At 43.4% G+C, this 13,582-nt stretch overlaps 1 protein-coding gene across 7 annotated transcripts in view; it reads right to left on the bottom strand.

Annotated features, from left to right (window-relative positions):
• The window catches only part of LOC147016181 (RNA-binding protein 20-like), an 89,272-nt gene that overhangs the window by 60,546 nt on the left and 15,144 nt on the right, over window positions 1–13,582 (bottom strand). For 4 of the 7 annotated variants that reach the window (XR_015050047.1, XM_085848949.1, XM_085848948.1 and 1 more), the window contains 2 exons: window positions 8,102–9,243; window positions 7,886–7,947 (listed from right to left, as the gene is read on the bottom strand). Coding sequence is in view for 6 of the 7 variants with exons in the window: in XM_085848949.1 (XP_085705075.1) it covers window positions 7,886–7,947; window positions 8,102–9,019 (980 nt within the window). In the remaining variant the exon portion in view is untranslated. Of the gene's footprint in view, window positions 1–7,885; window positions 7,948–8,101; window positions 9,244–11,334; window positions 11,397–13,582 lie in introns of all 7 variants that reach the window. The other 3 variants (XM_085848952.1, XM_085848950.1, XM_085848951.1) reach the window with 3 other exon arrangements.

The raw sequence follows: 13,582 nt of genomic DNA, 5'->3' as shown, positions 1-13,582 counted from the left end.
TCTACTCTGGTACTGAGAGTGCTGTGAAGTGTGGTGGTACCATCTCTGACTTATTTCCAGTTGTTACTGGAGTTCGTCAGGGATGTGTACTTGCCCCCACACTTTTCAGCACTTGTATGGACTGGATTTTAGGGAGGATGTCGGAGAGATCAAGTTGCGGTGCATCGTTTGGCAATGTCAAGATCTCGGACCTTGATTTTGCAGATGATGCAGTCATCTTTGCGGAGACTTTAGACATCCTCTTGGGGGGCCCTCGAGGTGCTGAATGAGGAGTCGGAGCCGTTGGGATTACGGATTTCTTGGGTCAAAACTAAGATCCAGGCTTTCGGTGACATCTTGGATGCTGCTGTCCTGTCTGTGTCTGTTTGTGGTGAGGATGTTGAGGTCGTGGATAGATTCACTTACCTTGGCAGTGATATTCATGTCTCCGCAGGTTGTGAGCCGGAGGTCAATAGACGTCTGGGTCGGGCCTGGGGAGTCATGGATTCACTGGATCATGGGGTGTGGCGCTGCCGGTACCTGTGCGGGAGGACGAAGTCCGAGTCTTCAGGTCCTTGGTACTTCCAGTCTTGCTCTATGGGTGCGAGACTTGGACTTTGACCAAGGATCTGAGACAGAGACTTAATTCCTTTGGTACCAGGTCTCTTCGAAGAATCCTTGGCTATCGCTGGTCGGATTTTGTGTCCAACGAGCGGTTGCTGAGAGAGACTCGGATGAGATTTGTTACCTGCATAGTCCGTGAGCGTCAGTTGCGGCTGTATGGACATGTGGCTCGTTTTCCTGACGCTGATCCTGCTCACCAGATTCTCTCAGCGAGGGAGTCTCATGAGTGGAGGAGGCCAGTGGGCCGACCACGTGCCTCATGGTTGCAGCAGGTTGACCATCATCTCAAGGAGATGGGGATGGGCCTGGCATCTGCCTGGGGGATGGCCAGACGGAGGCCCCTGGAGTACCGGCGGAAAGTGGACGCAGCGACGCGCTGTTCTGGCACATGCTCCCATACCTGACCTGACCTCTTATTTTCCCCTTCTGAATGGGTAGCTCACTGTGTCACATCCACACAACACATATGTGCACAGAAGTGTAGCTGTGACATCAAGAGGATTTTCTGGTACTTCTTGCTCAACACTTCTACCAGCTCATGAATAGGTAGGTATTGATTCTGCCGTTGTATCCAGAGTTCTTGCAATGTGTTCAAGCAGCAGAAGTGATATATACACAGCATAATTATGTCTGTATCTGTTGCATGCACAACAGCTCGATGGTGATCAAGATATTCCACACAATATGCAAGATGAGCAATAATCCTTGTGTCTGCCTCTTCATGTTCTTCACAAGGTAAGTCCAGAACTGAACTTGATGCTGATGTGATGGAAAGAGTGTGACCTTTGTTTTCCATCATACCACCAAGAATGATGGTCACTCCATCCGGAATAGCTTCAGGACTCTCACAAAGGGAAGTGCCAATGAAGTTCTGAAGATTTCCTTTATTTCTTGGATTCTTCATGAGTAAATTCCAGTCCGGAATTTCTAGACTCTTGGATGGTGAGAATTGTCTTGCCTGGTCTGTCTGGTTTCTCCTCTGCTGCTCATCACCCTTCAAAGTATGGGTATCATCAAAATCATACTGATCACCAATGATGTTGACACAGTTGCACATTTCAGGTTTCAACTGCAGGAGCTTGCAAAGATACAGCTGGGGAAGTTCACCAAATGTTTTCACACCCATTTTTTGGTATTTATTTACAAATGCCATTGTGTCTACCAGATAAACTGTGTATAGGTCACTCTGTGGTAATGATGGCAGCTGTAAAACAACATCCTGCTCAGCTTCAGCAATTAGCACTGCCACGAAATCAGACTTGTTGCCTTTGCGCATTACAACCCCCTGTGCTAAGCGTGGATCAACCTCAAACAGGGATGATGGGTAGTCTGTCCACTCATGGGAAAATGCAATCTGTCTTGTGACTGGGTCGGCATCGCGATAGAAACACAGCACACGTGTAGCTGCAGTCTCATCTTGATAGATCCTGATTAAACTCTGTTTCCTTGATGGGTTTGATTTCTTCTGTGAGGAGAAAGTTACCAGCTTCAGTGGTTCAATCTTAATAGAGACCACCTCTTCTGCTTTCATAATGGCTTCCATGCCCTTAGCTTGAGCATGGACCAAGTCTTGTGAAGCATCCTTCTCACCAGTTGCTCTATTGAGCAGATCCACTTGGTTGTTACACTGGAATGGGTTTATCATCTGCTGGCATATCACTTTCTTGATCTCCTCAACATGCATATGTTCTTCTGTTGCCTGCTTATGTGTTTCTCCATGATGAGTAGATTCCTGTTGGCCTAGATTAGCCATAGACTTTATGTTCTCTGATACAGCTGTGAGAAATGGTGCTGTCTTCACATATTTATCTCGAGCAGCTGGTGCCTGAGATATGCCTTTGAACAGAGATGTCTTCCCTTCATTGTTGTATGTCTGCTCCAGGGCCATGTCACTCCAAACACCATTGAATTTTCCTTTGGAAGAGTGAACTGTGAAGTACCCAACCTGGATCCAGCAAACCTTAACCGAACTGTGTTCAATAGAGTAAGAGGATTTGGGGGTAGGGGTAACTTTGGTTGACAAAAATGTTAATTTTCTCTTTAAAAATTGATAGAACTCACTCAAATTTGCTGTTTTAATTAGCCATGGATACCATGTTCATATCACATTAAGAGAAATTAGTATTCTAATGCAGCATCTGCCTATGATAAGAAAAGTTCTAAAGGCCATCTTCAAAAACGCTATTTTTAAGGCATTTTTCACAAAATTATGTACTTTTACGAGGTTTACTTCCACAAAGGCAATTTTTTTTGTCATTTTACAATGCACTGATTGAATTCTTACATTTAGTTCACATTTATTTTTCATGAATGTGATTTTTTAATTTTTTTAGAAATTTTATTGACAATTGCTGTTTTATCAAATTTTTCAAATCTTCCTCAAACAAAAACGTCCGCCAAAATTTTTCGCAAGAGCTTATGAATTGCCAACATTGGTTTTCATGAACTGCAAACATATATCTAAACATCCTGGGGGTGTAAAATTTTATAGCAGAGGCTGTAAGGTCCAACCCTAAAACAGCCTCGTACACAGGTTGGCTCCCGGACTAATCTCGCCTGGGGCACGAATCAACCACAGATTCGAGCATGGCATAGAATTCCTCCTTCATGGTGAGATCACTCGCCTCAGTCGGAGCATATATTATACATATATACCCCTTTCAAATCCTGTTATACCCCTTATTTCATCCCATGTCAAAAAATTCCACCTGTTACAATGCTTTCTTCCTCAAAGCATTCTCTGAATTCTTCAGCACCCCATCCATCCTCCAACACATTTAAATGAATCTCTGACCGACAAATTTTTTTAAATCCCATTTTGCAATGCTTGTCCGTCTTCCATCAATAATCATCGTTCTTTTGTTTTTTTCCAACTTCAGTGCAAAGTCATCCAACCTCCTAAAATCTACCTCCTTCTAACTCTTTCCATTATACCCCCTCCTTATTCCTCACATCTTGCCATGCATCCTACCTCCTTTCTTAGCATCTCTCCACTGTCCTCTGCCTTACGAACAGTTCCCCCTCTGGTATCCCAAACGATATGGTTTTCAAACATTTGTGGGCTCCGTTCCAACCTAACAAATGGCCCTCTCTCATTCATCACACTCCTCAATATCTCAAACACGCTCTCTCTTTCCACTCATCACACCTCCCCCTCTAATCTCATCACACTTCCCTAATTCCAACCTCCGCCCGCTCCCTTATTCACAATACCTCGACCCAGTCTCATCCTTCCCCTCTTTCCACCCATCCCTTCTCCCTCCTTCTATTGTCTCCCCTCCCTCTCAAAGCTTCCCTCTCACTAACCTTGCAAATCAACTACCTTCTCTGTCTGTCTCTGTCTGTCTCTCTCTCTCAACCTTCCCCTTTCACCCATCACCTTGAAATCTCCCCACTCGCTCCTCACCCTCAAATGTCCTCCTCACTCCCCCTTCTCAAAGCTGCCCCCCTCTTCTCACCCCCTCAAATCTCATCACACTTTCCCCTTTTCCCACACTCACATCTTCACAGTACCTAGACCCAGTCTCATCCTTCCCCTCCTCCCACATGGCTCTGCCTGCTCGAGTCGTCTCCCCTCTCCCACAAAGCCTCACTCTCACCTTTCCCATGCAAATAAACTACCTCCTCCCTCTTCAAAACAAACTTCTCTCTCTTCCCCCTCACCTTTCACAAAAGCTCCCCCACACTTTTCTCCTGCAATTCTTCCCCCTCAACCTTCTCCATCAATTCCCCCCCCTCACTCCCCCTTCTCAAAGCTGCCTCCATCCCACACCCTCTCTCTTCAATCTCATTCCTCTACTTCCTCAAATCTCCCACTTCCCTTTGCCACCACTTTATTACTCCCCACTGTGACTCATCCTTTCACTACCTAGCACATTGTCCTCCTCCCTTTCTGACCCTGTCCCTGAGCTCTTCTGCAATCTTCTATACACAGTCAAGAACTCTCCCGACCTCCAACTCTCCTCCCTCGTCCTACCCTCCTGGATTGTGGCGAGATCATGGCGGGTGGTTACACCTACGATTGGTCTGGTCGCTGTGATGGTTAGCAACCCAAAGGAGTTGCTGTACCTGTGACCAATAAGATTCCTCCCATGATAATTTAGGTAATACGGGTCAACGAGCATATTATGAGATGAAGGATTCGTCACTCCTTGGGGTGTTATTTCCATGCTCTCAGCATATGCTCCAACTGAGGCGAGTGATCTCACCGTGAAGGACGCATTCTATACCACGCTCGAGCCTGTGGTTGATCAGTGCCCCAGGCGAGATACACTTTGAGTCTTGGGGGATTTCATTGCATCAACTGGAACTGTTAGGGATGGTGATGAGACATGTGTTGGTCCTCATGGGTCTGGAACTGTGAACCAGAATAGCACTAAGTTCCTTGACTTTGCAAGAAGTCATGGACTCTGGGTGGCCGGTTCATGGTTTCAGCACCCACAGGCTCATCGCTGGACTTGGTATTCCAACACTGGTGGTGTGACAAAGGAGATTGACCATATACTTGTTGATGGTTGCTGGAGGATGATCCAGAACTGCAGGGTCTACCGGAGTGCTCAGTTCCTCAACACTGACCACCGGCTTGTTGGACCAACTCTTAAGTTGCATATTAAATCCAGGTGAATGGTACCATCCCAGCCTCGGCTGGATGTTGGCAAGCTCAAGGGTGGGAGGATAGCTGAGGAGTTTGCGAACAGACTGAGTGGAAATTTGGGGGTCTGCGTGCTTTGGGGGGTCATGAAGGGTTGTGGAGTGCCTTCAAGACCACCGTCCTTATGTTGCCGGTAGATGTCTTGGAATTCACCGGAGGGTGAAGAAGAATTTTGTCTCTCAACGGACACTGGATACCATATTATGTTCCATATTGATAAATATTGTGTTCCAAACCCATCACTTTCAGTATCAACCTTACCCAGTTGCACCCAACTGTCCCTGGACTCTGTCTATTTCTTCTGACAAGGTGGAGAGCTTGCTGTCAAACCTCGACTCAGATTCTGCAACCGATGCAGATGACATCAGCTCACGTGTCCTAAAAACCTGCTCTGCTGCTCTTGCACACCCTCTCTCTGTTCTATTCACCCTCTCATTTGCTCAAGGTCATCTGCCATCTGCTTGGAAATCAGCAAACATTACCACTCTGCATAAAAAAGTGCAAAACAACTGCAACAAAAGATCACTGCAACAACAGACCAATCAGCCTTCTCCCAATCATCAGAAAGGTTATGGAATCCATCTTAGCTTCCAATATCAAATCCTTCCTCTTCTCCAATGAGTAGATTAACAACCTTCAATTTGGATTTAAACCAGATCACTCTTCCCTGTACATGCTGTTTCTGCTTTCCCAACAATAGATGAAGATCCTCAATGCCAGACTTAAAATCAGAGCCATCTCAGTGGACATATCATGAGCTTTCGATATGGTCTGGCATCGTGCCCTGCTCACCAAACTCTCTTCTTATGGTATCCAAGGAAATCTTCACTCATGGATCATGGACTTCCTCCCCTGCAGCAGTCAACGCGTGACTCTTAATGTCTCTCTCTCATCTCATTTTCCTGTCCAGGCTGGAGTTCCTCAAGGCATTGTTCTTGGTCTTGTGCTTTTTCTAGTTTTCATCAATGATCTCTTCGACCCTCTGGAAAATTATCTTCCTCTTTGCTGATGACTCCACCCTGTGTTGTACCATCTCTCAACCCTCTGATTGGCAGGAAGCAGCCTCTTCACTCTCTGCAGATCTGTATAAAATCACAAGCTGGTCAAACACTTGGAACATGTCTTTCAATCCTGACTAATCTCACCCCCTCACTATGTCTCTCCGAAAGGACCATCTGGAAAACGCCCTCATTTACTTTCTCAACAATCCCCTTGAAGAAGTCCTTTCAATCAAGTTTTTGTGCCTCACTATCTGCCACGACCTTTCCTGGGAAAGCCACATCTCCAAGCTGGCCTCCGAAGCCAGTCGCCGACTGGGCATCCCTACATCAGGCAAAGTCCTTGTTTGGCACACCTGAGCTTCTAACCACTTACAAAGCATTCATCGGCAGCCTGATGGAAGACCGCTGTCCCCTCTAGGCTGGTGCTCCCACCTCACACCTTTCTCTGCTTCACGCTGTGGAAACCAAGGCATTGAGGATCATTGGTATCTATCACGATGAGGCTGAGTCTTTGGGTCTCTCACTCTCTCACCGCAGGCAGGTCAGTGGTCATTCTTTCTTCAACAGTCTCCTCTCCAGCTATGCCCCCCACCCCACCCCCACCCTACTACTCTGTCTGTGCTCTGTCCCACCTCTATTTCCACAAGGTGCTCAAGGTCCACCAAAAAATCCCTTCTGGAGAAACTGCCAAAATAAAAAAAAAAAATCACTGCTCACCTTCACTCTTTCATTCCTATTTTTTCCTCAACTCTGGAACAAACTTCCACACTGCATTCAATCCCACTCTTCCCTCCAGGTCTTCAAAAGAGCTGTTCATCATCATCTCAGATCCTCCCCAATCCAAAACCATAATCTTTTCTACACTCGTTAACCCCCACCCCTCCCCTCCCATCCCTCTCCCTTCCAAATTTTTTTGTTTTCCCTCCTGAGAGTTCCCTTTTGTATCCATCTTGTCCACCCCATGCATCCTCTCCTGTCCCCCATTCCTCCCCACACCGATTGTTTGTCCACCTTCCTCTGTCTTGGCCTTCAACTCAGCTGTTGGTGTTTCACCCTCTCTTTGTATCATGATTTCTTCAGTTCACTTGCTCTTTCACGAGCCTCGATTATGAATACAAATATATACATATCATGGTGAGGCTCTGCATTGTGGAATGCTCAATCTCATTCCACGGCAAGCATTTTGTCTTCATTACCTTGATATATATTGAGATCATCAATACCCAAAGCCTGGTGTTGGCTTCGCGGTTAGGGTGGCGGCTTGGGATCCCCGGCTCCTGAGTTCAAGCCCCGTTGGCCACTGAATTAATACACCAGGGGGTTGACTCAGCCTGTCATCCTTCCGAGGTTGGCGAAATGAGTACCAGTGTGCACTGGTAGAGGGGCACTGCATCAGCAACACAGTCGCGCTTCCAATAAATGATAGCTTAGCTTCCAGGGTAGCTGTCATACGCAAGAAGAAGAAGAAGAAGATCAATACCCAAACTAAGCTAATAAGCAAGGCTCTTATAGGCTGGAATGTTTATGCTTTTCCTCTACTTCACACTGTACTTGTGGAGTCAAGGGTTAGAGTACATCATACTAATGCAAACCAACACACCCACAACGTAGAGTCTCAAACGGTACTCACCGCATGGCAAAAACCCAGCACTTGTTCTTGTGCTTCTTCCCTGTGATGTGCTGTGTCCACCCCTGACAAACAATAACATGCACACTCACAAGACTCCCATCAGAGCAAAAGGCTTTCGACTCATGGGCCGAAGCAAGGCCATTTTTGCGTCTCTTCAAGCAAAGTTAGACTTTTAGATGTTGTGTGTTTCAATACGTTTGAACAGCATGCCATTACCTTGTCACATAGTAACCTAACTCCACAGATGGCACACGTGTGTGGAAATATAGTCCCTGCTTGTCCAAAAAAGTCTGCTTCCTCATTTTCCAAAGGCCATGTCCTCTCAGGCTCCATGGCTGCTTGTGTTGATGCAGTCTGCTCACTCTCCGTGGAATAACAGTGAGTGGCCATGTGCTGGACAGCTGGGCTCGTGTCCAAACCATCATCACAAGTCTCGTTTGTAGGTTCTTCTGGGTTGTAAATGTCTGCACCATCATTGGTGCCCAAACATGGGAGTGGCACTTGCACCTCTCGCTCCTGCGCTACGTCATTGATTCCATCACATGGCAGCAATTGCCCACTGTGTCTGGGTCCACCATGTTGATTTGAGGACATTTCTACCCATTTGCTGTTCATCAACGATCTCTCACTGGCCAAGTCATGCTGGTAATGGTAACGGAAGCCTTTGGTAGCACAGCCCCAATGGGAAAATCGCTTATGACCATGAAGCTTGTGAAGGTTATCACGGGGAAGAATCTGAGGCAATAAGTGTCTCTTTGGTAACCGGGCATGGTGAGATGCATAAACTGGTCGACCAGGGGAATTGTATTCATCATCCAGTTTGTTGGTGGTGCTCCGTCGTTGAGATATCGACCAGTGAGAGTGTGGGGACAAAGACCTGGGTGTGCGTTTCCTTGGAATCATTTCTTTTTGTCGAACATACTCATGTTCTGAAGAATCATGGTAACGTGACAGTGAGCGATTAATACGCAGTGGCCGTTGTGGGGTGTACCGACTTGAGTAGCCACCATGCAGGTTTTTGCAATGGGGGTTTCGATGCACACCTCGAATGCTCGGTCGAATGTGCGGATAAACATCGCGAGACACACTTGGGCTACAAAAGGAGTCTGGACGCCCCATTGGATGTCCAGACATGTCAGGGCTGGAGTCAAAAGCAAGGCAGAGGTGGATGGACACAGTGCAGTAAAGATTGATACTTGTGATGTCGAGAATGTGACAAATTAGAATCAGTGCAAGGCTTTTGCTGAATGAGGCAGCAGCTTACAAGTTGGGAGTAAGAGTCTGTGAGCTGCGCTATAACTTCTCATGGAGCAACAGATGAAAAAGGTTGAGAGTTGAGACATTCATAAGTATTCACCCTGAGATTGGGTAGAGGAGACATAAATATTGCATGAGGATCATATATTTGTTTCACATATAACAGCATGAGAAAATGAAGTGACAAAATTTAACGAGGCAATGATTGATTGTGTGCCTCTAGGTATGACTACATGAGCTGTCAATCATGGTAAATATTTGGTGGAGATTAAAAAATAAAAAATTTTTTTTAAAGCATTATTCAACAATATTTTACATTCCTTTTTACATACTGGAAAAAAATGGCAGCCCATTCCAATGTGTGCACAATGACATGCCTATATACTACTGCAGAGTGAAGTCATAAGCATATAAATGCCATAACTTTTATTCTTGAGCATTTTCTGAACTACCAAGACTTAAAAAGAGGCCATAATACATCGCGAAGGTACCATGAGAGATCGCTAAAACACCAATTTGTACTTCTTCCTCTTCTTCTTCTTACTCTCTCAATACAATGTAAAACTGTAGCACAACCTACATCAATAACTGCTTAAGCCATGATGTTGATTGCAATGCAAGGAAGTTACTTTGTCTCTGGGCTAGTGTACACAACCCAAAAATAAAAATATAATAAAACATTAATTAATTGTTTTATTCGGAAAAGAAATCAAGCGTAAATATAGACTCAACAAAACCAGCAAAGGATCATGAGGGGGAAGTTGGACAACACCATTCCAAAAGCAATACATATCCAAACCATCCCCCAAATCAACTAAAACAATTTAATCACATAGATGGATTTAATCCACACCAAAATAATAAAATGTATAAAACATTAAACATTATAAAAAAATTTTTTTAATGATAAACGCATCGTTTCACAAATGTGCAAATCCACGTAGTGGACTGAACCAAAAGCCAGGATTGAAGGGGTGGGAGGGGTTGAATGTACCATAAGCTGAATTTAATGACAGATGGATTTAATCCATACCAAAACAACAAAATATATAAAATATTAACCATTTTGTTACTGTAAAAAAATTGCAGAAACAAGAAAAAAAAAATTTTTTTTCACAATCTAAAAACAGGGATGAAATCTCAAAAAAACCCAAAACAAACAAACAAGGTAGGAATGATACCACATTACAATTCCACAATAGGACACCACAATCCTCTTATGGATTATTATCATGACATCTTTTGACAATTTACTTTTGTTGTGAGATTGTGATGGATGAAGAAGAAGAATTAATTAGAAGAATAACAATGAAGAATGACCACATTGTGATGCCACAATCCAAGACCAAAAACCTCTTCTGGTTTAGCATCACAATATCTTTTGACGTTGCATCACAATCTCACAACAAAAGTAAAATGTCAAAAGATGTCGTGATGGTTTGAGAGGGATTGTGGTGTTGTATTGGGACATTGGAATGTGGTATCATTCTACCTTGCTTAGTTGTTTTTTTGAGATTTTATCCCTCTATGTTTTTACATTTTTTTAAATGTTTTTTTCTTGTATATTCAGGGTAAGGTTAAATAGCAATTGCAAAAAAAACCCCATCATCTTAAAAAAGAGCATCATGCTCAAGGCCTATCTTCATCACGAGAGCGTGATGGCTTGAGGATGGTAATGGAGTGAAAGGATGGAGTGGGGAGAAAAGGGAAATATGTTTGGGAGAACATAAGACTAAGGGAGGGAATGGTGGACTGGTGACATGTATAATGGAGCATGCTTGCCGGATTGTGGAAGGGGGAATGGAGTGGAAAAAGATCCAAATTTGCATAAGTAATAAATAATTTGCCTCCCAGTACCTTTTCAATGTATATTATAAGAGCCCTATATAATCACAGTGTGTATTTGTCAATTTGTCTGTACCCCTTCAGAAGGATGATTTAAGAAGAAAGATTTAAGAATTCAGAAATTTTTTTTTTAAAGATTCATTACGTCTCTTCTATTGGGATTGCAGATGATGACTTGCAAACCGAGCTTCAAGGGCAGTGTCCAGAAGCATTTTTAAAAAACAACAATAAATACAAGGCGCAGGGAGGTGAAATTATCTGCACATGACGTGAAACATGTGCAAAGTAAAACGAATGTTCTTTTACGTCCGTCGGATGTCTCATAAATAAAGAAGACAGAAGCATACCTGATGCTCGGCCAAGGCTTTAGACTTTGGCATGTTCACGAGGCTGTACGATCAAAACAAAACTTCCCAGAAGATAAGGAAAAAAATAGGGTCACATTTGTACATGCAGTTTAAAAAATACAATGCTTTATCTTGCTCCAAAACATCATATCATCCACTCTCCTTGAATATTTCAAATTAAATTCATACAAATAATTTTTGACGAGTTTTTATACTGTTCAAAGTATAGCATACACTGAGACGCCACTTTTGGCACATGTACAATGGATGTGTTTTATTATTAAATTATTATTATTATGATGGGGTGTTGTGATCGTTAACTATTATTAGCACACTTGGAACATCGTTCAGCTGAGATATTAGTATTGCGTGGTATCCGTCAGTCAATATGTATAAACACTTGGATCTTCTTCTCTGAAACTACACGCACTATTTTGATTACACTTTACCACAAACTTCATCACCCATGATGCTAAAACTAAGAGTCCTATTTCCACCAAACTTTGTAGAACTTCTAAAGACCAATGCCTTCTGATGCTTTGCAAATCCCATCAAAATTGCATATTAAAAAGGTCAATTTAAAGGTCAAAAGTCATGATGATTCCAGGACCACTACTTTTAACTTCTCAAAAAGTATTTACCCAATTTTGATGCAACTTGGTATGAATCAATATCTGCATCTTGCTTTCACAAATTTGCTCAAACCATGATGTCATTTACATATTTTGTGTGTCATCCACACCTACCAGTGGTTCTCTTGGTCTACCAAGTGAGCCCAGTGGCTTTCACCATACATTGTAGAAAATGTGCTGAAATGATGAACCTGATCTTAGTTTGTGAGTAATTCATGCCATTTACCCAATACATGCATGGACAAGCCTCAAATCCAAGGATGGAGTTAAAAAACACAAACATAGAAAAGAGAGAATCTTTGATTTCTGGGAATCAGAAAATATTTTCATAAGAATCTCATCTAAACTTGACGTACATCTCTACTTTCATAACGTTTCACTCTACACATATGTCAGCCGTGTAAAGCATTAGCCATCCGCAGGGGATTGGACCAGTCTGTTTTTATACCCATCACTGGCAATGCCTACCCTGAGCCATATATTAGGGCCTAACGAAGCATTCTGCACACTGTGCAAGTGGATTAGTGAACTCACATGTGCCTTACTTGCTCCTGCAAACTGTCTGGTTCATGCATCACATGCACCACTTAGGATGGAGTGATGCTTGAGATACTGCTCTGCTAAAGTAGCCGATCTCCATCACGAGAGCGTGATGTCTGGAGGTATTTTGAGTACAAACCGAGGTGAACACACACGTCACACACGTCAAATATCAGCTGTGATAGATGCTTGGTGTTGGTTGAGTAATGATTGTTTCAACCAGAAATTATCAACCAACTCACAACAGTTTAGAATGCAATTCAGGCTTAAACGGTTCAACCATTTCGTACAAGAACTTCCATCAAGGTAACCCCCATGGAGATCTGTAAAACCTTCACAATACAACAATGCTTTAACCCATCCAAATATGTAATTTACTCTGCTCTAAGCCTGTAAAGTTTCAAAGATGCACTGTTTACTTGCACATGATAGACATGTGCTGGCCACTTCAGTATCATGAAGACATCACAGCCCTGATGAAGCTGTTTGATGGAGAGCTTTACCAGTGTCGAACAAACGTCTCTTTTAACCATTGTCAAATGAACGTCTTTTTGAACAAATGTCGAACGGACGTCTTTTTGAACAAATGTCGAACGGACGTATTTTTAAACCAATGTCGAACGAACGTCTTTTTTGACCAATGTCGACCGAATGCATTTTTCAACCAATGGCGAATGAACGTCTTTTTTGAACACATGTCGAACGGACGTCTTTTTAAACCAATGTCGAACGAATGACTTTTTTGACGAATGTCGAATGATCGTCTTTTTTAACCAATGTCGAACGAACGTTTCATTCCAATAAGATGAACATTGACATTTAAAACCCTTCATAAACGTTGCAGATTAAATTTTAGACTCACCTTCATCTGGAGTCCACAAATGTCATTACACATCACGTTGCATCGACTACCTGACAGTGAGCAAACACGAAGATAAAAAAAAATACACCCGTGCGGGAGTGACGGTCATCTCTGCGAGAAACGAGCATGAGTTCCTGTTACTAGGGTGTAGTGTTCTCGGGTCAGGAGGGATTTTTGGCCAGCTTTGAAGTCACGTGACGCGAAAACGAAAGCG

This window comes from Eptatretus burgeri, chromosome 12 (genome assembly GCF_056783735.1).
Source record: "Eptatretus burgeri isolate ZD-2024b chromosome 12, Ebu_testis_v1, whole genome shotgun sequence".
NCBI lineage: Eukaryota > Metazoa > Chordata > Myxini > Myxiniformes > Myxinidae > Eptatretus > Eptatretus burgeri.
This window is presented reverse-complemented; position numbering and strand designations above follow the sequence as displayed.